This window comes from Hydra vulgaris, chromosome 15 (assembly GCF_038396675.1).
Source record: "Hydra vulgaris chromosome 15, alternate assembly HydraT2T_AEP".
In the NCBI taxonomy this organism is placed as follows: domain Eukaryota; kingdom Metazoa; phylum Cnidaria; class Hydrozoa; order Anthoathecata; family Hydridae; genus Hydra; species Hydra vulgaris.
Window position 1 is genome coordinate 7,803,169 of NC_088934.1, and position 25,720 is coordinate 7,828,888.

Genomic DNA, 25,720 nt, shown 5'->3' on the forward strand with positions numbered 1-25,720 from the left:
ATATTATGAGCTTTATTATTCTGTCTTATTAACAGTAGCTTTTTTCAAATAAAGCGCGATTCAAACAAAAAGTATTTACAACATTGTAAAATTTTACGTTAGGGAGAGTGAAGGGCACCGTGATATATGGATTACTATCAAACAAAATAGCTGAGCTTTACGGTCTTTTACTCGATGTAAAGTAAAGCAGGGTAAAATCAAAATTTTGTGTAACGCTTTGCTCTTTTGCTCTTAAATAATCATTGGATAAGCTTTTTTTTTATTGTTACTACTTGGTTATTAAGGTGCACCAAGTAGTCCTTCCGGTTTTATCACAGAACACAACGGAAGAGAATTAAAACCATTTTGATAATAATTGATTTATAATTTGTGCGAAGAACTTACAGAGATTTATTGGTCAGTTTAAACATAATTAGATAATAAAAGCCCCATATACCAAGTTAACATTTTCAGTATATCATTCAACCCCATAGTTCGCTGTTTTTAACTCATAACTTTTAACTGGAAATTAAAAATTTAATTTTGAAAAATGATTCTTGACTTAAAAAGTTATAAAATGATACTTGGCATAAAAAGTTATAAAAAGATCGGCTTCACTAAAAACAAATTTCAATCCGAAAGAAAAGATAAGGAATTTGTGTACGTCATTTGTGTGTACGTTACTTTGCCTTTAAGTTTCAGGTATTTAGTTTAATCTTTAGTTCACTTGATTAATTAATTAATTATCTAATCGAATCAGTGAGAAGAAGAACAGTGCTAGTCCATTTTTTGTTATTTGCACTTTTTTTCATAATTTCATTTAACTTATGTTGATCTCTCTATGTACTACAAAAATAATACTAGTCCATCTTTTTTTCATTATATTTTGCCATAAAGTAAATTTAAACTATTTAAAGAACAATACTTGTCCAGGACTAGTACCAATTTTCTACTCAATTCTTATAACGCGCCAAATCAAATTCAAAAAATTCCATCACCAGAATGCGCCTAAGTCTATAAGATGTAAGTTCAGTACAAACGTAGATAATTGATAAACAATTAACGCTATTATTTTGTATAGTTTGAGTTAAATACTAATTAACAATTTTTTGAATTGCTGTTGGAAAATTATGTTTAATAATCATGAGTGATTCAGAAATAATATTCGATGAAGAAAATAAATCGCCATTAAAAGGGAAAAAACGTAAAACAAATCCTCAAACCTGGAAACGACAAAAGATAAAGCAAGCCCGCCAGAAAGGACTATCTTATACTAGCACGTCAGGTAAGCTAGTAGAAGCTAAAACTACACGCGTACACATAATACCCACAAAATCAATGTGTGTATGTGCGACTTACTGTTTATACACATGATATTTTAATTTTTAATCGTAATAATTATATATATAATACATGTATGACAAAGAAAATTTTAAGCAGTTTTATGTTTCTGACTATTTATGTAGTGGGGTTACTTTGAAAGTTACTCAAAATTGCGAAAGTATGCGAAAAAGTGAATACAATAAAGCATATTATGCTATAGCAATAGAGCATAACTATAGTAAGCTAACAAACTTCTATTGATTTTATATGCCTAATAAATTTATAAACAAAAATTATGCAACTTTGACAACAAGCTGCTACACTAGCTGAGGCATTGTACAAAGTATTCTGACTAATTTTTTTGAGAAAAATATCTGAAATATTTAAATTTATTTTTATAAGGAACAATAACAACCAATAAACAAAATAAAACTTTAAATAATCAAAATATAAACTATTTGATATTTGAAGTTTGAACAGTTTTATAAAAAATCTTGCCATAATTACAACTTTAAAAAAAAATAGATTTGTAACCCATTTTTTACCCTTGGTTTTTAAACTATTTTATATGCATTTTTACTTTGTAAAAATGTTTAAAGAGGGTGTTTAATAAAATAATAATAATATAATAAAATCTTAACTAAAAATCGATACGGTTTTCAAAAGCAACATTCAATAAAATATGCTACCTTAGTCTATAAATAAACGTCACGCTCTAGGACGATAAGGGTTAGTGGTTTTTGACTACTTATGCGGGGCGCATATTTTAAAACCCTATCCAGGCTCGGAATTTACAGAAATATGAGCAATCTGATTCGCTGAATTTAAAAGAGAGGCAAGTGAGCATTTGTTGAAAAATATATTAATAATCTAAACGAATTATCGAAATAAGTTTCGTAGTAATGACTAGCTAAGTTTATCAATACAAGTTTTGAGTTATTATCTTCACAGGAAATTTATTTTATTTTAGTACTCTTCAGAGTATTTAAAAGGTATCAAAATCTATTTGTACAAGAGAACTTTCACTTGTAAAAATCTCAAAATTTCAATAAAGTTTACCTTGGTGATGGAGGTTTTATCTGTTGTTAATTTAAAGAAATGGAAAAAAAATGTATGTGTTGAAGTAAACTCGAAAAGATTTATAAATGTATTTCTTGTAAAATATGTTTTTGGCCATGAAGCATACTCAAATACAAAGTTTATATACAGTTGTACGACGCTACTTGTGAAGTACTTTTGCATATAAAGATTATGCAGTTTTACCAGACTGGGGAAGAACTTTATTTATAAATTGATTTATATGTTTGTTATAAAGAGTTGAACATTAGAGTTTTTAAATAAAGAAAATTTGTACTGATTGCAAAACTAGCTTACATGTTCCATGTCAATATATGAGCTCTGAGGAGATTTTGTTTTCATGTTTTGTTTCAACTATAGTTTTGAGAAGACTGATATATTTTTTTTGTTACATAACTCTAATAAAACATCGTATTAAACCATTTAACACTTTTTAAAAATTTAGAAAAATTTTTGCAGGCTGCATTAACTTATATATAAAATATTATTTAAAAATTTAACAAAAGAAGTGAACTTTATATGTTTGTCTATTGAACAGTAATTTTTTGTACAGTTACATATAAACACTGACATTAAAAGCAAGAAAAATTATTGAAATCAAATAAATTAACCAAATAAAAGTGGATTATGGCAAATAATTGTGGTATTTTTTGCATTGTAATAATTGAAAAAAAAAGATTTTAAAAAACCAAATTAAGTGGTTAAAATCAAACGTTTCAATGAAAGAAGAGTAATAAAAAAATACCATAAAGTTATCAAAAAAAAGAACAAAATCAGTTGTCATGCTATGAATATTTTTGTTATTATCAAATGTGCTTTGTATGTATGTGTGCAATTTTGCAAGATTTCTAAATTTGTTTCTCGTCAAATATAATGTCCATGTTCTATAAAGCATGCTCAATACAAAGTTTATATGTAGTTGCACCAGACTGCTGGTAAAGTACTTAAAGTATGCAAAGTATAAATTTTAAGCTGAGACAGAGGTCGTTCTAAACTTGTTACTGCATCTTTATACCAACTTGCTAATTATAAATATTGAAACATTTAAATTTTAGGAAAAAGAAAATTTTTACAGATGTGTTATTAAACTAGCTTACATGTTCCATGTAAATCTAAGAACTCTGAAGAAGTTACTGTTTAACCTAAATTTTAAAAAGGCTAATAAGGCCAATATTTTTCTTTACTTAACTTTGTTAAAACATCATTAAAATAAATGTTCAAACACTTTGTGAAAAACTAAAAAAAGTTTGGTCGGGTATTTTAACTTAAATTGGATAAAAATTGTATATTAATAATTTATTGAAAAATTTAACAAGAGTTGTGATATTAGTTTTTCTACTGAACAGTTCTTTTGTACAGTAGAATACAATGACCAATATTTAAAAAAAATATTGGTCATTATATTCTATAATTGGTAATAAAAATAGAGATGAAAATAAAAAATGTTAAAAGCTATATATCAACAAACATGTGCTTTTTATGTATTGACTTTTGAAATTGAAATAAACAACAACATGAACTTGTATGTTTTCAATTTTTGTTGTTTTTACCTTTTTACACCTAGTTTTTCATAAAGGTGTGTGTAAGTTAAGAGTTATTCCTTTTTATAATCAGTTTACTATATCAAAACGCACTTGTGGACATCAGGTTATAAATTTTTCTTATAGCTTATTATGCTACAATGCTTTGTAATCTTTTATTACTATACGTTTTTTGACATTTGTTTTGATTTAAACTTACGCGCAAAGCCTCTCTTTCAAAACCAGCGAATCAGATTGCGCATATCTCTGCCTATTCTGAGCCTGTATAGGGTTTCAAAATATGCGTTACAACTTAAAGAGCTACAATTTTGGGAGGATTTAAAAACGTTAAAAAATTGATCCTAAGGCACATTTGTCGATGGTGAAAAGTTTGTACTACGAGTCTTAATTAATCTGACACGTTCGACAAAGTATATTATATAATACTAGTGAAAACAAAAACGTCCATATAAACGTAAATTTGGAACTTTAAAAACATAATAGATTCAGGGCTAACTACTTGTTATTAAATGCAAAAAAAACTTTTTTTTTACTCCAACCAAAAATAAATTCTTTTAATTCGATAGAATTAATTACATTTATCTAGTAAAATAATTGATTAACCTGGATTTATCTGGAATTTGGCGGGGATGCACACGCCATCGAACCACTGCACTAATTGCTTATCTTCCATCAATCCCGATGGAGCCCCTATAACATTTTCAGGTTACATTACGTATTGTAACGTAAACGAGATTCGTTACGTTACGTGCAAAATGTCCGTTATTTTTACGTAACCGAGACGAAAGATTTTACGTAATGATACGTAAAATTGTAACGTAACAATACGTGCAAAATGTCCGTTATTTTTACGTAACCGAGACGTAAGATTTTACGTAATGATACGTAACATTGTAACGTAACGTTACGTGCAAAAGTATAATTTTTACGTATCCGAGATGTAACGAATAGCGTATTAATACGTAACATTTTGACCTAATAAGACGTGATCATGATCACCTGCGGCGGCTTTCAAATTGGCGATATTTAATTGTTATCTAGTATGCCAATAAAAAACTAATTATTGGCCTACATTAATGCTGCAATTTACTCTAACAGCCTATTATTAAATAGCTTAATAAGAGTATACCATCGTCCAGGGAATAAGGAGTAGACTGATACATGTCACACATTGTATATCACATATAAACTTAAACAAAAAACCTTAGTACTAAATATATATCCTCATTATATTATAACCAAATATTTTACCGTAGTGTAATTAAATTCTCATTAACGATTGGAAAAATTGTCAAAATTGACATTTTATACACGTTTTTGCTTGTGGGACAATAAAAACAAAAGAAGTGTTACGCTGATTAAACAAAAATAATTTAAAAACGTTTTATTTATATTAAAAGTTATAACGTAATTAGATTTACAATATTGTAATTAACATTAATAATAAGTCGTTTATGTGTTGTGTATGTATATATATATATATATATATATATATATATATATATATATATATATATATATATATATATATATATATATATATATATATATATATATATACGGACCCGTAACGTGAAAATTTTTAGAAAAAAGACAGATTGTAATAGTAAATATAAATTTTTCCTAATTTTGCATTTAAAAGTTGTTTGAAATAAAGAGAATATGCAAATAAAGGGGGATCGATTGCACCTGCTTACTCTCCTCCCTCCTCCTCATATATATTTCAAATTTCATATAAAAATTATTGATGACGATTAGAAAAAAGCATTTAATTCAGAAGTTTATTATAACGAAAAAAATAATTAACATAGTAATAATATATTCTGTGTACATTTTGCCTTTAACTACTGTCTTTGGTAATCGAACTATCATCGTTGCAAATATCATCAAAGGCGTTACTTTCAGAATTATCATTACCAATAAATTCAGGTGCAATACTAGCCTTCTTTGGTGCCCGACTTGGTATGCCTATTAATGCGCGTTTCGCATGCATTGATTACTGCGCGTTTTGCATGCATTGGCATTCGTTTTAATTGATCCCCGAGCGCCTCTGCCACCTTATGGAGATCAATGCGTTTTTGCAATCTTAGCTGCAGAGAATCTTTAAAATATAAAAATAAAATCTACATCTTTAAAGGAATAGAATCGATAAAAAAAAAAAAAAAACATTTATCCAATTACATAATTATTGAAATCACATTAGCACAACAGTAAAACTTTTTTAAAATATAAATAAATTTAGCGGCAAAACACCTCGAATAATGCCCCAAATTGTCCCCAAATTATTTGACTTTGAGCGCAAGGTAAATCTCAATATTTTGTAAAAAAAAAAAATGCTAATGTAATTATAATGGTCCAATTTCTTTTTTAGATTATTGTGTATTCTGGTTTTTTCGTATTTGTTGTTTAAAATAAAATAAAGTTTCGCAAAATTTAGTCAAAAAAATAAAACTTTATTGCGTATTTGCCCATAGTTATTTTTTTCCTAAATCTTTTTTTTTAAACTTAAACAACATTTATGAAAAAACCGGAATACATAACAATCTAAAAAAAATTTGGGTCATTATCCCATAAGAAATTTTGTTTTCAGAAAATATTTAGCGCATTTTCCGTGGTTTTTTGCTGCTTGAGCACAAGGTAAATGTCAATATTTTTAGAATTTTTTTTTTGTAATCGTATTTTTTTCATATTTGCTCCATATTGGGTTTCTTGTGTATTTTCGTTTTATAATAAAAAAAATTTTTGAACACCTCTAATGTCTAGTTTAAAAACCAAAAAATTCAAGCATAATTTTAACTATCATTGCTAATTGTATATGTATAAATGTATTTCTAATTAGGAGTCGTTCATTAAGTACGTACGCTTTTATTTCAATCCTTCTTCCCCTTCTCCTTTGTAGTCCCCTTCACCTCAATAAAAGAACCTGCGCTTTTAACGTACCTACCTTTTTTTTAGTTTAGTTTCTTCTTTTTTTTATAATTGACCCCTGATTCCCCCCTCCCCCAAATCGTGTTTACGCCATTTACAGATATAAATATAATGTTCAGACGCAATGGAGTGTTCATACATCAACTGTGTATTGTATTATGTACCTCAAAATAATACTTTTCTACCGCATTGAAATCTAAGTTTTAATCAAAAAAGTTGCAAAAAAACTTGAGTATTAAAAATGTTTTAAAATGCCGTCTTCGGATTTATTAACAATTTACGCCGTTTATAAGACTTTAAATAAGTTTCATTTTAAATCAAGCCCACTAGCAGACTGATTTTGCTATTTTATAAGAAACAGGAATAATTTGAGATTTTTTTTATGTAAAAAAGAATTAAGTCTATATATAATAATTACATTGGATAGCTTGTGGGTTTTATTTAACAAAGATTATTTTCTAAACTTATAAATTTAAAAGCTTTTGATCAAATAAAACGTGATGTAACTTTATATAATCTAAATGTGAGACGCATTTAAAACACCTATAAATTTTTTTGACGTTATGTTGCGTCTTAGTTTACACTTATTATATAAGTGTCATGGTTTTTTTTTAATTAATATTTATAAGTTAAAAAAAACCATACTGGTATTTTTTTAAACTTTTAACAATATACAAAAAATTAGTTGTAATTTTTTTTTATAACAAATTTGTCACGAAAACAACGTTTCGATTCGCGAAGTTGCAACTTTGCGATTTGAATTTTTTAACAAAAAAATATTTTTCTAAAACTTTTTTTAGTTACTATTGTCTTAAGAAATGTATCGTTGAATACCATAACTCATAAATGAATTACAGTATTTAACAAATTTGTTGAATTAACAATATTGTAAATGCCCTGAATGCATTTGTCCAGACCATTGTAATAAAAAAAGTATTTAAAAAAAAAACTAACCCACAAGCAATCTAATTCCTTATATATATGATTTTCACTGTAACCATCTATCACGTGATGTTACGTATTTAGTAAAAATTCATTCGCGAATTTAACGCGTCACAAATTTAATTTATTATACGTTACCTTACGTCTATCTTGATACTTGTTAGAGTGTAACCAATTAAGACATAATGTTACGTTAAAAAAATCCATTTACGTCACGTAGTTTAGTTACGTCTCGAATCTGTATTTATTAACGTTACGTTACGTCTTATTTGGTTACACTTTATAAAGTTAAAAAGAAAACTAATTGAGACGTAACGTTGCGAATTGAGATTTTTTTTTTTTTTCGTGACAAAGTAACCAATTGAGACGAAGCTATTTTACAATAAAAATAAAATAAAAGATGATTTTTAGCAATACGGCAATATAAAACAAATATTTACTGCATTATCAAATTTATTTACTTAATATTAAATTAAAAGTTAGAGAATGTAACCTTGTTACCAATTGTAACCGATTAAGACGTAACGTAACTTTAAAATGTTATAGGGGGAGATGTTGCAAATTTGCGAAAGTGGTGAATTTTATAAAAAGGTTTATTGCTCAATTTAGACATAATTACTTAAGCCACGTTTACAAAGTTAAAAATTACCGTATTTTTTAAAGTTGATAATGCGCAGAAAATAAATCAAGTATCAATAATAACTTCAACAACAACAACAATAGCAGCAAACCATGTCAATAGTAAATTTTATAAAAAATTTTAAATTGTAGATTTAGTTGCTTCTTTTTCAATTTTACTTTCGTGCAGGAAAAAGTTTGAGTCCGATTATTTTTAATTTATTTTAACTTATTATGGTTCAGCAAATCTCTTTATTTTGGCGTGAACGTACATACCATCGAGCCACTGCACAAATTGCTTATCTTCCATCAATCCCGATGGAGAAGTTACGAATTTACTAAAGTGGTAGTTCTTATAAAGAGGTTTATTGGTCAATTTAGACATAATTATTTAAGCCACGTTTACTAAGTTAAAAATTAGCGTATATTATAGTGTGGATCATTTATAAAATATTTTCATATAAATGTTTTTATGAAGTTAGCTTGATTTGAATATATGAAATTTTTCGAATTGAATCTCAAATTACTGCTCTGATTTGATTCGAAATTTTGAACATTCGCAGTGCCCTAATATATACAACACTAGCAACAAACCAAGTCAAGTGTAAAAAGTGCCGTAATGCTTTAACAAATCAAAATAGTAAGTAGCAGAAGCGCGAACGTTTAAAATGCAAAATTTGACTTAGTTAAACATGCATATCAAAGAGCACTGAGTTTTATTGCACCAAAAAGCGCCGTACAATTGACAATTTAACTCATTCTTATTAACCACTTAACGATTCAAAATCATCACCAGACATTCTTTTTTTTTTTTTTGATTGTATCATTAATTATTTTTCAATGGATTAAAACTGTTATTATTGGTTGCTTTTTTTAATTAAGTGTACTTTGAATTACACATCGACCAGTATATTTTATTCTCACCAAGAGTTAAGGGTTAGAATAGTTTTTTTTTCAATTCATTCAAGGTTTGTTAAAAAGTTGAAAATTTTTTTTATTTTAAATTTGATTTGTATATACTTAAATACAGCTCAAAGTTTTTTACAACTTATAAAAAAAAAAAAAAATCTTTTTCCTCTGACAAAATAAATTAGTTAAAATTTTTAACTATTTCATTGATCCCATTTTATTCCATATTGTTAAATATGCTATAATTTTTTTTTAAATATGTTAAAATATAGTTAAAATTTTTATCTCGTGGTCAACTATAAACAAAAACTTTGTGGTTACTGATTCAAAATCTGTTTTAATTTCAGTATTGTAGCTTAACTCACGCAACACAATCCATTGCGGTAAAGTTCAGTTGTCTTGTTACAATTAAGTGTACGTTAGAGGGGTTTGTGAACAAATGAAACCATATATTTCAAACAAAGTAAATGTTTTTACTTTTTATAAGACTTTCCATATCATGACTACAATAGCCTATGGCTTGATTTATTTATAGTGCTTCTGAGAAGTTTACAATAGGTTTGCAGTATTTTTTTGTTTTGTAGATCTTTCTCACTGGGTTTTGTTTTGAAACAATATTGTATCTTAAACGATGGTTATTGTTCTGTAAACTAACTACTTTATTTCTTGATTTCAGCAAACGTAAAAAAAAACATCTCATTTGTTTTAAAAAAACTATATACGTGTCGCTTCCAAACCTCCGCTAATATTTCAAAACAAACTAGAAATATTTAAAATCACCAAAAAAGTAAAGTTTAGTAAATAAAGAATTCTTAGATTATCTTTATGATCGTATTTAGCTGAAAATTAAAAAAAGATGTTCAAGTTACTATCTGTATTACTTGTTTTAGGAGTGTTGTTATTTCCTACGACTTTGATAACTATTAATACAGGTAATGTTTTGTTACGTTTATAAGAGTTATAAATCACATCCGTATTATAATATTTTAAAATTGCATAAGATGTTAAAAAATTGTCAATAGGGTAAATACTTTCTATAATGCTTATAATTTATTTACAACTCAGCTGCACTTGCGAATTCTTAATCGTTTGATAAAAATTTTAATTTTGTATAATAACAAACACCTTATAAACTTAAATAAAATTAATTTTAATCTTTTTATTATTTTTTTTGTTTTTTTTTAACATAAAAAGTTCAGTACTTGACACAGTTACGAGTTTAAGTTAAACTATATAATAGGTAAAGTTAATAAAAAATAAAAAGTAATTAAATTATGAAAATTTTTTTTTTAAAGTAAAAATAATTAAAATCCTAAATAAAATTTAGTATTTCATTTTTTTAATAAATTTTAGAGATGTAATATAATAACAGTTATAAATCATAATGCTGACATGCTGATGCTTCAGGATATTTTGTTTAACTAGATCAAAAACTTGGTTACCAGTATATAGATATAATATGTTACAAATAAATACTTGTTTAACTTATGTTTATATTTATTTTTCTGTTATAAAAACTAACCATATTCTGGCCTTGTTATGAAGCATTACGCTGTACGTATTTTAGATACAAAAAGGCAGTTATACCTATGGGTTAAGCTATTATGTTATGCCAAAACTTGGTTGAGTTGTATTTTATGTATGTAAACAAAAAAAGTGAAAACACAGCAAGAATATTTAAAATTAAAAAGTGCTTTACAAAATGATATTGCATAATTATGCAACATCATGCAAAAGAAAAATGTTTCGTTATGTTTAATAATAAAAATCTGTTTTTGAAGTATATTTAAAACTTTTATATTTTCTTTCTAATGTATTCAAACCCAAAAGTGAAAATTACTTTTTTTTTGTGACTGAATTTCTCCCAACTCCCAAGTAATGTATGTAAATAGCTTGTAAATAAAACCTTATAGCCCTTTGTTTTCTTTTATTGTAATTCTTGTCTCAAAAGAACGTAATGCTTGTGGTAATGGCATTTTTTAATTAAAAAAGCGCAATAAAAATGAAAAGTATTAATAATATTATTTTGATTAACTCTTTGTATATTTTAGGTTTCATGTTTTTAATGTAATGCTGTACAAGGTTTTATTAATTTCTTAATTTATGCATACTCTTGTTTGAAAATCTTAACATAAATAATAACAAAATAACTTTTTATTTATGTTTAATATGATAATTTTATTACGATAACTTTTAATATGTGAGTTATGTTTTTCACTGAATTAGTTTACATACATAAAATAAGAATGGACCCTAAAACTCTTATCAATTGGAATATTTAAATGTTTTTTGATATAGTTTAAATAGGATTTATTTAGAAAACATAAAATTATAATTAGTTATTGTAAAAAATATTTTGCTGATGTTGTGAAGAAATTTATTTTTTGATAAAAAAAAGCATACTGTTAATAGATTTTTTCTATACTTAAAAGTTCTCAAACTGAAATAAAAAAAATCAAAATGCTTTTATATTTAACCTTTCAACATATTTTATTTAAAGTTTTTTAAGTTAAAAAAAACTCTTAATTAAAGGGATTTCATTTCCAAGTGCCAAGACATTTTTAGGCGGGTACTCAAATAAGCGCAACTATATTGCGTAGCGGGTATAATTTAAAAAACACATTGGTTTTTGGAAGAAAAAAATTAAGTCACAAGTAGAAAAATCCCTTTTAATAATTTAAAATTATTATATAGTAAAAAAAAACCTTAAGTAAAGACTTATAAGCTAAAGGAATACTATCGGCTAATCTAGACCAACTTTAGGGAGGGATAAAGCTCTAGTGCCTGTTGCATGCATTAGTGTTTAAGGAAAATATAATCTAATCTATGTAGTATAATCTCATATATGCTGTTCAGCATCTATAAAATGATTCTCGTCAGATTTTTATTAATAGTCTTCTAAAACGTTGTTTGGTATCATGCCATTAGCCTATATAGTATATTCATCTACTCGTTGCTCTGCGTTAGAATAAGATTGTATTTTACCATTTATTTTATTCCTTTCAATAACCATTCATTTGTTTTCTTAACTCAACAAAAGTTACGCACTTTTTTTGTTTGTTTTTGTCTAATATATGCAAGATTATGTAATTCTTTTGAAAATAGCGTTAGACAGACACCATACTATGCATTTTGAAATAAGTAGACATCAACGTTGTAATTACTCTTGCAATAATTACTGCTTTATTTAAATTTTTATTGTCATTTTGTTTGATTGTATAAATACCCAGATATCTTTTGTAAAAATGTCTATGTTACATTGGCCATTTATTCAGTGAGTTGGTCAGAACAAACTTCAATCTTTGTTATTTGAAATAATGGACTGGTTAAAAAATGATAACATACCTATAATCAAGCAATTCGTAGGAAAAAGTTTCTGTTTTGCCAAACAATTCTGAGAATGTAGTTGATGTGCTTCAGCTGTTTATTGGGGACAATTTATTTGAATATATGGTGATAGAAACAAATCGCTACTACACACAAAAAAGAATAAAATTTAAATATTGAACTATATTTAGTAACAATTTAAAATAAATTTGACATATAAGTTAAACTCTAGTATTAACTTTAATTTAAATAAATTTAAATATTTTTTAAATTAGAGTTAATACATATACTTTTAAAATTTAAATTAAATTATATATTTTTTTATCAGAATAAAATTATACATTTTCATTAAATTAGTTTTGAATTAAATCATATATTTTTTTATCAGAATTAAATTACATTATAATGATCTTTGCTTCAAGCTTTAAGTGTTAATGTTTTTCAAGCAAAAAAGTTTTCGTAGTTTTTAATTTTGTTAGAGTTTTTTTATAAGTAAATAGCGCTTACATTTAACATAATTATCATTCAAGCTTTTTTTACATGGTCCTCATTCAAAAGTTAATGTGGTTTTTTATATAGTTGATTATTTCTTTTATCTTACCGCTTATAGAACAATTTAAAAGTTAAAAAAAGATGAAAAGTTGCTTAATGGAAATTATTCTAGATGTAATAATGCATATGTAAATTGCCAGCAGCTTAACGCTTTAAAACAAGGCCTGTTATATATTTTATAAAAGGTTTTATATAAAGTCATTCTTATAAATAAAAAATAATTGTAAAAGAGAAAACCTTAGCATAATGTTTATAACTTGAGTTAATTGATGTCATTTATTAACTTCAAAAGCGCATTAATCAGACCAGTATTTTATTTTATATAAAAAAATCAACAATCTGGAACATAAACTACAAAAAGAAAAAAAGGTGTTTGAAAGTTTTTTGCTAATATCTGGATAAATTTATTTGTTCTGAAAAGTTTTATTAACATGAAACTTATTTTTTAAGGATTATTTATGATATGAACACAACTTGGTTTGGCACTTAGCAATCACTTTAAATATGATTTTAAGATTAAAATTTTTATTTTAATTTTAAAGGAATGTAAAATATTTTTGCAGCTTTTTTACTTACGATATAATTTTTTTTGTCTTTGTATTTGCAAAGTTATAATTCACTATGTAAGAGCATTAAATTCTCTTCATCATAGATTAAAATATGTAAAAGCAATCAAAAAAATTAGTTTTTTAAAAATTAAGAAGCAGATAGTTATGTTATTTATAAGTTTGTTTTGAGAAATAAGTAATAAGGAAATATGATCTCCTTCAAATACCTAGTTTGGACTTCACAGTAATATTTTTTATAGTTGTATTGTTCAAAAGATTTTAAATGTGGTTTAAAATTAAATTTTGCTATAATACAGCATTTTGAAATGTGCTAATTACACAGTATAATTTTCAACACTGTAAATATGTAATCTTCAAACCTTCCCAAGCAATGTTTATTGTTTTTTCTCTCGTTTGTCCAATAAAGTTTTTTTAGACAACTTGGTCAAGGTCCTTTGCAAGTTTTGTTATATTAATATAATAAAATATTAATATATCAATACAATGCAATACAATAGAAAAAAACTAAGTTTCTAAAACAAAGAAGGCAAAACTAACAAAATAGGAAATTAAAATAAATTTAAATATTTAAATATAAAAAAATAATAAAAAATTAATAATCTAAATAATTTGTGTACTGTTTTTATTTTTGCTTCTTTTTAAAAGGTATTTTAAAAGATTTTTTTTCTTTTTTCTTTTGCAATACATATACTTGTTACATTAAAATTTATCATTCGCAACCGGACTCGTAAAATTGTTAATTTAGTGGAACACATAAAGCCATAGGAGCCTCAAGGAAGAAGGAGAAAAGATTACATCAGAGAAAGAGTTAGCTAAAAATTATTAAAAGGTGTTCAACTAATGTTCAGTATAAAAACACAAAATTGAATAAAGATTTATTGATAATTGTTTATGTATATTTATATGATAATTGTTCATGTATATTTCACCAATAATAGTAGGGAGGTAGCAGGTAGAACTAAGCGCACTAAGCCAAATGTTTAAAAGCAACAGGTATTCAAAATTACAAAGCGCTAAAAGATTAGGGATAACAAACGTACAGGAATAGAAAGGTAATATGAAACAGTTTTTAAATGTGTAGATGGCATGGCATAATTGAGTATTGAAACACTAATATATAATAAAACAGCCGTGACCAAGTTGTCTACAAAATATATATAGTTTTCTTGGACACAAATCTAATGTTACTAAACAAAGATCAAATCTGGAAAGACTTGATCTTTGTTTAGTATCATTAATATGCGTTTTGCATTTTTATTATGCAACAAAGTCTCGTAAAAATGTCTGTATATTAACTATTTTGTGTTATAATCAGTTTTTGTATACTATAGGAAATTTGATTTTAGCTTTTTCTGCTCCAAATCTCAACAATTACTCTTTTATTCTTATTATTTTTAATTTTAAATGAACATAAAAAAATTAATGTGTTAACAAAATTAGACATCTGATAGTCATCTAGGTATTTTATTTGATTGTTTTTTTTGGGCGCATGCTAATTGCAACCTAGTCAACAAATTTTCATGACATCTTCTAAACAAAGATTTTTCTGACTGGTGTTGACTGCATTATTAAAAATAATTTGATTTACACGCTTGCTGGCTTTAAATTTTTGTTTAACTTTATCATGTTTGACTTAACCAACTAACACTTCGAATTCTTTGTTTTCATCACTTTCATATTGGATTTTTAATCATCGTTGAGTCAGATACTGTTCTAAGAATATTCATCTTGTTTTTTTTAACAGCTAGTACATCATGCAAACTTTTGATTCTTTGCAGACAATCATTTCAATGCTTTTATTTTAAGACAATGTAACACTTACTGGACTTAACATCAATTCTATTTATGTGTATTGCACATACATACAAACAGTATGTATACCTTTTGGACCAGCAAATGATGCACCATTTAGATTGAGGACCAAACATTTTATAGAATTTAATTTAATGATCTTTATATCTTATATGCTGCATAAAGCTCCTTAATGTTACACAAAAATTGATAATTTTTTTTTAACATGCGTCTTTTTTATATATATACTAGATTTTCTTTTTACCAGTCTTGGTTACTCATCAAAGTGAAATCACTTTATAAGTTCTAAAATATCCTTGCTGATTCAATGCTCTTCGAATACATCAGGATTTATTATAATGCTTTTCTGGTAATTTCTATGAGTAATTTCAACAATGATAGATTTTTATTTGGGTTATCTAGCCCTCAGACTTAGGGTTGGCATTTGGCAATGCCGAATAGACAATGTCTGAGGCTGGCAATTGTTAACCTCAGAGTTTTAAATCTTTTTTTTATTTGCTACATCAAATTAACTAAAAATGGCAAAACAAACACTTTGTTTAAATTCTAAATAAATTAATTTAAATAAAAATGGCAAAATGAGCTTTAAATTTAAACTTAAAATTTAAGTTTTATTTAAATAAAATAATTTAAATAAATACAAAAAAAAACCGTCAGGGCCCGACAAATTGTTTTTTTTTAAGTAAGTGTTGACATTTGTTCCTTTATTTATTGACAAACTTCTAATTTAAGAGTATGTCAAATAACAGGGCCAACAATGTAGGGGAGGGGGGCTCCTTTTTTTTTTTTTTTTTCTTTTTTTTAAGAGAAATTATAGATATAGAGGACTTCTTTTTAGAAATAGATGGTTGTGCACCTCCATTTCAAAACCTGTGTCGTCTGCCATGAATGCCAGTTTTATTTTCCATTCTTTCAATTTTTTAAAATTTTTTATTCAAATAATTTTTGATTAAATTATAAGTTTTATTTTCAAAAAGCTCTTGTTCTAGTTAATAATATATATATTTATTAGATATATCAAAGATCCTTATTGAATTTTATCAATTTTTTATTAATTCAAAACAATTTTTCATGCACTTGCAAAGCGCGCGCAAATTAATGAAAACTAATATGCAATAACATTATAAATGTAAACTGTTATCCATTAATACCAAACAGTGAATTTTTCTTAATTTAGTTTGTTAAATTTATTTACTTATAAAGAAACGTATAAACTTGAAGAAAATTAAATAAAAGAAAACTAAAATTATATAAATATTTAATAATAAAATATCATATTATTGGTGTTGTTAAATGCACAGTAAAAAATGAAAACTATAATAAACATAATAGTTCTATATATTCTATTAAATTATATATATATTTCTGCAAATCTTAAAAAAAAATTTCAAAACTTTAAATAGGACAAGCAAACATTAATTTAATGATAAGAAAATTTAAAAAAAGCACACTTTTAAAGAAAGCAATGTATTAGCATGGTTTCTTTTAAAGTAATTGCAAATGCATTCATTTTAACTGAAATTTCCCATGCTTTTATAAACGTATGTAAAAATCATGCCAAGACATTATTTTCTTCAGTTGCGTACTTAAAAGTAATGCTATTGAAGAAAGTATTAGCATGGTTTCTTTTAAAGTTGTTGAAAATGTGTTTTAAGTTTTATTTATTTTTTTATAATAATTCTGTTTTTTTTTTTATAAAAATTAAAAAATAATAAAAAACTATCAATCCCATAATTATTTGGAAAAAAAATTGCTGAAGTTAAGCGTTCGTTTTTTAAAATTTTTAGCAAACACCAACGTTTGCTTAAGTAAAAGTAAAGAAATGTGACGTTCGTTTTTCTTTTTTTTTTTTACCAAATGTTCATTAATTTGTTGCGCCCTGAATGTATTAGAATTCTAAATAAAATAGTTTAAATAAAAAAACAGTATAGTAAATGTTTTCTTTAAATTCTAAATTGAATAATACAAAAAAAAAACTCTTTATTTGCTAATAAAATAATACAAATAAACAACAAAATAAAAATTATAGTTAAATTCCAAAAATGAACCTTTTATTAAAATTAGAAGCAAAGCAATTAAATTAAAAATAAAAAAACAAAATTTTTTTTAATAAAATAGATTTAAAATAATAATTGATCAAGATTTGGCCTTTAAAAGAAAAGTCAGTGAACTTGATGTTTGTTTTTTTATTAACTTTATGGTAAACAATCGCATGTTTGTCAATTTGCGGAAACCTCTTTAAATTTTTTTTTGCTGACTTGATGTCAACCTAATGTGGTTTTAGGTTAATAGTTTTTTGTCAACCTTATTTTTCCTTATTCTAAGGGCTGGTTATCAAAATAATTGCTAAATACATTAAATATATTGCCAAAATATTTTGATATAGAAAAAATTTCTTTTATTTAAAATAATAGCTATACAAAATTACATCCTAGTTGATGAATTAATAGATTCTATATATCGAATTACACTAAAAAATACTTACTGTATAACTTATATAGTTTTATATCATTCATATATAGATATATAAATGGTATAATGTATAACTGTAATATTTTATATAACAAATATAAATTAATGTATGTTGTTTTAAGTCCAGACTGTTTTATAAGAAAAAGAAGAATAAAACCAAGAATAATATACAAAACAATTTTTTGTTGTTGTTTTTGTCATAATAAAAGTCCTTCATAGCTAGATAGTATCCAAACCCTCAGTCAATTCAATACAAAGCCCTCTGAGATGGCATTTCATGCAAGACTATATCTAATATAATGATTGCTATGACCAGTTATTATTTATGAATAGTTTGATAAAAACTACAATTAATTCACTATTAGTTAGAAAAATTGTTTGTCTTTAAATCTCTGTTAGCAATATAAAAAGATATTTATTTTTGGTAATTTTTTAGAATAACCATTTTAATTTTTTTTAATTTTTATTAAGTTTATGCTGAAGAAGATCCAGTTGATGAAGAAACAGCAACAGCAGCAGACGATGAAGAGGTCACAACAGAAGAAGATACAAGTGATGTAAAGGTTTGTTCAAAACACTTTTGAAAAATCAAATGGATATATTTATGTGTACATACATACTTACATACATACATACACAAGGCCTTAAATTAAAAATGCTTTACATATTATCTTAATGTGAATTTGACGTCATAAAATTATCTTTATATTTTTATTTTTTAAAGACATTAACGAGTTCAATTAAATAAACTTAACAAAAATAATGTAGAAATGCTATTATTGAACGTTTAAAAAAATTTTTTATATAAACAAATTTCCTTGTTTTCTTGACATTTGTATAAATAAATTAAAATATGTTAAATTTTTATTTTTAAAAAAATTAATGAGTAACAAATAAAAAATAATAACTTATTGTAAAGTTAAAAACTCTAGATAATTCCTTTACTAGCAATTTTGTTGTGAAAGCATAGATTATTTTAGGCTTCCGAGTACCATTTTAGGGACTATTATAGGAAAAAAATTTGGGCGGTGGTACCCCTCTTGTCACGGAGAAATTTAGCAGAAAATCAGTGTTTTCTCGCAAGAAAAAAATATTATTCGTCACGAGGAAAAAAAGGTCCTCAAATTTTAATTTGGGCAGTGCCTTAATACGGTTGATGCTGTCAAAAACGGTCTAGAATAGCCTCTGGATTTATTTTAAAAATGTATATTGTTGCGCACTCCCTTGCCTTTTAACATATTTTTTCTAAATTTCTGAAATGCTTTTAAATAAGGCCTGACTTGCATACATATCAAGCCTTCTAAGGAGAGGTGTGCAATCATATGCATATACTATGCATATAATTTTTTTTCTTTCACAATTTGTTTATCGGGTTTGGATTCAAATCCTTTTAAGGGACTTTTTTTAATGCTTTATTTACTCGGTAGACAAAAAAATCTCAAAGTTTAAGAGTTTTTAAATCTTAGGTTTAGAAGTAATATGTTTAGATTAAATAACTTTTAAACTTCGATATTTTCAATTAAGTGAATTTCAATCTTTTTTATAAAGTCTATTAAATGGAATGCTTTTAAATTTTTAAAGTTTACCTATTATGTATTTTCATATTCATTTAGATTTATTTTATTTTTTTCAGTTAAAGAATTTAAATTCTTTTTAATTTTTCTTTAGTTTATATTGGTTATTTTAGTGCATTTCTAAAACATGCAAATTATCAGAACATGCAAAGAGCCATGACCAAGTTGTGAAAACAAAATGTTATATGTATATATGCCAATCCTCGGATGGCTTGTGCACACACACACACACACACATATATATATATACATACATACATACATACATGCATACATATACATATACACACACAGCATTGAACTCCTAATTTGAATTCCAGTAATTCAAAGGATCATTTAAAATCAAACAAATTCTTCGGCCCCATTTAGGGTTTTGCATTTAGGATTGAATTCCTATAATTCAAAAACTCTTGTAGTTAGTACATATTTTGAGATCCCTATAAAATCTATATACACCGTAATAGATATACGTATATCTATTACGGTGTATATAGATTTGCTGGCAAAAAAGTTATATAAAATAAAAAATTAATTAAAATGATTGTTTAAATAAACGCATTTTGTGTTAATTTAAAAAAATGTTATAAATTGTGCATGTGTTTTTATGATGAATTTAAAAGTTTGGAACTATTTTCCAAGTCTTTCTAATAATCTTTTTAATGATAATCGTTTGAAAGTTTTTTTTTAAGTTACTTTAAATCATGAATAAGTTTAAAACTTTTTGCGACTAGTTGCTTAGAACAAATGTAAAAACATTTTATGTTTTACATAAATTATACTAGAGTATAAAATAACTTGATTTACTTATATAAGCATGTATTTTGTTGATTAATGTAAAAGTGTCGAAGTATTTTGTTATGTTTTTATCTTGCGATCATCTTTTTAAATTTTTTATCAAATCTTTTGATTTTTAAAAGATTCCTTTTTTTTTTTTCAATAATTTAATTGAAATTTATTTATTAAACAATCATTAGAATTTGTTACTTTATGTAAAAGCGTTTTGCGTAACTTTAATAAAACGTTTCAGAAATTAAGGTAATTTATTTCAAGTGTAATTAAAAATGTAACAAAAGAAATAAGAATTGTTTTCTTTTTTTTTTAAACTTCATCCTAGTTTAATTTTAGCTTACCGTTCAGTGCATATCTCAAATGTTTAAATCATCAAAACATCTAAACAATTGTGGTCACGTTGTCAAAAAAAAAATCTTTTGCATGGTCGGTATTCAATTACACACCATTTTTGTCCAAGCCTGTACTATAATAATAGTATTATAACATTAACGATAGTTATAACAATAATAATAACAGTAACAATAATAATAATTATGATGAAAGTATATTAATAACAATAATATTGATGAAGAAAATACTATTAAAAATATTTCAGTTTAAGAAAGGTTAAAATTATAAATTTAGTTATTTAAATTAGTATTATTATATAATAGAATAAGAATAATATTAGATCAGTAGTAACTCAGAGTTAGGGTTATAAATAATAAGTTATAGAAAGGTACAAGATTTATCAGATTTACATTATGATTAAAAAGATTTCATTTATGAAAACTTACTGAGTTAAAACAGCTTGTCAACAGTATATCTGCTAAAATAAAATGTTTAACAAAAGTTTTGAATTGAATTTAAAAAAATTTGATTTGAATTTTTAAAAATTCGAATTGAATTTTTAAAAATTCGAATTGAATTTTTAAAAATTCGAATTGAATTTTTAAAAATTCGAATTGAACTTTTAAAAATTCGAATTGAACTTTTAAAAATTCGAATTGAACTTTTAAAAATTCGAATTGAACTTTTAAAAATTCGAATTGAACTTTTAAAAATTCGAATTGAACTTTTAAAAATTCGAATTGAATTTTTAAAAACATCTATTGAGATTATAGATGTAATAAGTTTTATAATTGCTTTATAAAACTTAAAACATCTTGCCAAATCTGTAAAAAAAAAATATTTCTGCTATATCAGAGAGAAAAAAAGGATACAGCTTACAATATAAAGCAAGCTGTTATAAAATGAATTGCAAAGTTTAAGCTTGATAATGAAAAAAGATAACTAGATTTATTTAGGCCATGGTTAGGAATCTGGTTTGACGCAAATAAAGGTTCAACAAAGAGTTTGCTTTGCAATGCTTACTCTGTAAATGAAAAATTTGTTTACAATAGTTTTGCACTCTTTTTAAATGTTTTGAAAAAGAGCTGAATAGAATTTTAACTGTTTTTATAATTTGCTAATATCTATATGCTATATTTGCTATATCTAAATGCTATATCAATTGGCTAATATCTAAATGCTATTATTTATTCTATATATTAAACATTCTAACCTAAAACATTAAAATTAAAAAAAAAAAACGTCTTCACTTCATTGCTGTGCATGTTAAAAAAGGTCTATTCCATAGGTGCTATCTATCACACTTGAGCAATGCATGATGATGCCACTGAAATAACAATCTAATTATGCTTGTTTTAAAATTTTGTTGACAAAAGTATAAAGTTATATTTCTTTAATAATTTTACTTTGTGCTTTTTGTTTAAGTTTTTATTGAGCATCATATCTGAACATAATAGAAAATCTTTTACCCAAAAATTGTAAACTATAATTACATTCATCTAAAGAAAGATGAATGTAATTATAGTTTACAACCATCTAAGTGCTTTTAATTTTACTTGTATTAATTTTAAGTATTTTTGTATTTAGGTTGAACCAGAACCAGAAACTACTGCTCCTACTGGAAAAGTATTTTTATACGTTTTTGTTAAATAAATTTTTTTTCGGAGTTTGACACTTAGTTTATCTTTTTTTTAAATTTTTACATAAAAAAAACCTGCAGTTAATAGAATTAATTTAAAGAAAATTCAACTTTGAAAAATGTTAATCACTATTGTTAAAGGACAACAACTCTTAACAGAATTGTATTAAATTTAAAGGATGCTGAAGAAGAAGAAAAGCAACCACAAGGATTAAGAATATCACCAGATGCATCAACTGTTGTACTTTTTCCAGACTTTCCAGAAAAACGTAAGAATTACTCTTTTCAAGTAATGATGAACTGTCAATCTATGCGCGCAAACACAAATGTCAATATGGAGTAGTACAACTTACATAAGCGCGCAAAAATGGATTTTAAATTAGTAATAATTATGTAATTAAAGTGAGTATAGTTTAGGAAAATCAAAAGTTTTATTTTCCTTATGAGATTTTTTTCTTTCTAATTTTACGTTCCTGTATATATTGTTTATATAGAACTTCCGGCTGGTCAACCTATATATGTTTTAGTTGGTTTCCATAACAAAGGAGAAAAAGATTTCATTATTGAAAGTCTAGATGCTTCATTTCGTTATCCTCAAGATTACAGTTACTATATTCAAAACTTTACTGGTACAGCTTATAACACTCTAATAAAACCCGGTGAGGAGGCTTCTTTTAAATATGGATTTCATCCACACGAAAGTTATGGTGGTCGGCCATTTGGACTCACTATTATGATGTTGTATAAAGATTCTGTATGTAGTTTTATTGTTTTATTTAATTTTTACTTGAATGAAAAATTTTCTTCTTTTTTTCTTTTTGTATATCTCTTTTTTACTTCCTTTATATCTAGGATGGTAATCAATACGGAGCCGGTGTTTTTAATGAAACGGTTACATTTCATGAGTTGGAAGAAAACTTTGACGGAGAAACTTTCTTTTTATATGTTTTATTAGTTGCAGTTGGGTTGTTAGTTATTTTTGGAATAAATTATGCATTTAATAAAAGTGGGGTAAGATTTTAATTTAATTTAATTTTGTGCTTTTGATCTTTTTAAATATTAAAATTATGTTTATTTCTGTTGTTTTTTTTTATGTTTGAAACGTGATAACTAATTGATTGAAATTTAATTTATGGTCTCAGGAATGGTCGATGTGTAAAATATGTTCATACTTTGTTTATACTTATATATTATATACTTTGTTATAGTTTAAAAAACAATCTCGTCAAGCCGCTACTGAGACTGGCACTCAAAATGGACGAACCGATATCGACTATGATTGGTTGCCAAAAGAAGCAGCTGCATTTAGTACGTCAAGTTTTCAACTGCTTTCATCATTTTTATTTGCGCGTTTTAAGTTTTCTTTTGCTAAATTACCGGTAGTTTTGTTTTTCAGTTTTACTATTTGACTTTTTAGACAAGCCTTCACCTCGTCAGTCACCCAAAAGGCGTCGAGTGAAAAGAAGTACAGGATCTGGAGAGGAATAGCTTCTGTAGAATCTAGTTTATGTTATGCATTTGTTTTAGCGATAGTTTTAATATAGTCAATGTAAGGGTGGAATTTGTAAATGTGTCGTTTTTCTAGACTGGCGATTTTTTACACGTAACTTAGTGTAATGTTAGACAATTAGAAAGACTTATTTATAAGAATTACTGCTTCGGAACCCGTGCATATATATAACAAACTTATAAGAATAAATTTTATAAATTGAAATATAGCTAATCTTTTCATATTTTAATTTGTCGTTTTTTTCCTTTCTAAAATAATTTTTTTTTCTAATTAAATATATATGACTGGAACACAGCTGTGTTCTTGGTATCATTACTAGGCCCGCACAGAGGCTTTGTGGTGCCCAGGGTCAATTTTTGTTCGGTGCCCCAAACTTTGGATTCCTGGTGATATTGAATTAAGCGCAAATTTCACTGTTTATCCGTTCGTATGATTACTATCGCATTACAATTTAATAAAAACAATTATTTTTGCATTAACCCCCCCCCCCCTGCACTTAAAAACCATATTTGAACTCGGTTATAGATGATAAAATGAAAATGCTAATACAATTTAAAATGAATGGAATTATAAAATTCATCAATAAAATGTTAATTATGAAAACTAGTCAGATCGCGCTATTTTCACATTGCGTTCTTTTGGCGTTCTTCTTTGCCAAACTAGAGATGACATTTTCGTACAATGTCTTGGCAAGGTGGTCCTCAATTGAAATCACCATCAGGTCAGTAAGGCGTTCTTCAGTCGTTGATCGCAATTTGAATTTGATGAGAGCTAGTTTACTGAAAGAGCGCTCTCTTTCGGCCACTGAATCCGTGATTGTATAAAAAATGCAGATCGAAGGAAATATTGACGGAAGACCTTTCTAGTAGATTCTGTTGAGCAACTTGATAGAAGATAGAGATTCTGTATGTCCAAAAGTATTTAATCGCCTCAAAACATCTAAATTTCTTTAACTCCTCTTCTTTTACATCATTTACGTAGAGATTTACCAGGAATTTTTTCTTCACCAGAAGGAGATGGAAAACACCATAAGAACAAAAACATCTGTTGTCTTTTGAGCTGTATCTATTCTGTGTCTTATCTGCTGGAGCAGCCTGTCAAGAGCAATATTAAATAAGTTGGCCTCAAAACCCTTTGATTCGTCTTCGTAGAAGTGGGTTGAGTTCATCGACTCGCCGTAAAGTGTTTTCTTTTCCTTGCCCTCTTCTTAACAAAATCATTTTGAAACCCAAACGAAGCTAACCCAGATGCAACCAGTGTCACTTCACGGAGGATTTGGGGCCAAGAAAAACTTAGTCGATCAAGATCATCGGTTAGAGTCTTTAATAACTTTGTCTCGTCTTTCAAAGAAATGCTTTCTGATTGAAGGAGGAGGCAGGCATCGTTGACACTTAGAAGAACCTTGAACCAGAAAGAAGTCAAGACAATAAATTCAAATGATTAAATCCACTTTTTCTTCTAAATCAAGTTCTTCAAGAAGTTTCAAGGACTTCAGTATTTTTTTGGTTGTTTCGACAATGGCCAGATAGTCTCCATGCGCGCACTCCATCACTGGAACGTTTGGTAAAGGGACTGCCCAGTTGCATCAGTCAAAATTTTCCAACGCATGGGACTACTACTAAAAAGGTTCTACAATAATTGGATGTTGCCAAAATAGTGTTTGACTACAGTAGAGGATTCTGCAGAATGAACGCCAGCTAGATTGAGGCTATGCACTGCAAGGCATGAACAAATCTTAAGGTTTTTTTCGAGAATGATGACCTGCACTTCTTTGTATACATCGGACATATTAGCCCCGTTATCATAGCTCTGGCCACTATAGTTCT

The 25,720-nt window shown here is 26.2% G+C and overlaps 1 protein-coding gene and 1 long non-coding RNA gene across 2 annotated transcripts in view; one reads left to right on the forward strand and one right to left on the reverse strand.

The window, feature by feature from the left end:
* Positions 1–21,221, reverse strand: part of LOC136092282 (uncharacterized) — a 43,404-nt gene extending 22,183 nt beyond the window's left edge. Inside the window, exons 1-3 of the long non-coding RNA XR_010644317.1 lie at positions 21,192–21,221; positions 20,754–20,878; positions 12,663–12,790 (exon numbers count right to left, since the gene is read on the reverse strand). This is a non-coding gene — a long non-coding RNA (uncharacterized LOC136092282). The remainder of the gene's footprint in view (positions 1–12,662; positions 12,791–20,753; positions 20,879–21,191) is intronic.
* On the forward strand, positions 10,004–24,117 carry LOC136072058 (translocon-associated protein subunit alpha-like). Its single transcript, XM_065820146.1, has 8 exons — positions 10,004–10,249; positions 18,521–18,612; positions 22,333–22,371; positions 22,563–22,653; positions 22,879–23,138; positions 23,237–23,395; positions 23,593–23,692; positions 23,802–24,117. Exons 1-8 carry the CDS (start codon positions 10,174–10,176, stop codon positions 23,870–23,872), a joined length of 888 nt encoding a protein of 295 aa, XP_065676218.1. The 5' UTR covers positions 10,004–10,173; the 3' UTR covers positions 23,873–24,117.
* The last annotated feature ends 1,603 nt before the right edge of the window (positions 24,118–25,720 follow it).

Bases quoted from the DNA above. Each gene is read 5' to 3' on its own strand.
- LOC136072058 (XM_065820146.1), top strand. From the start codon at position 10,174: ATGTTCAAGTTACTATCTGTATTACTTGTTTTAGGAGTGTTGTTATTT. The intron at 18,613-22,332 runs GTTTGTTCAAAA...TTTTGTATTTAG, and splicing joins AAGATACAAGTGATGTAAAG to GTTGAACCAGAACCAGAAAC. The intron at 23,139-23,236 runs GTATGTAGTTTT...CTTTATATCTAG, and splicing joins TGATGTTGTATAAAGATTCT to GATGGTAATCAATACGGAGC.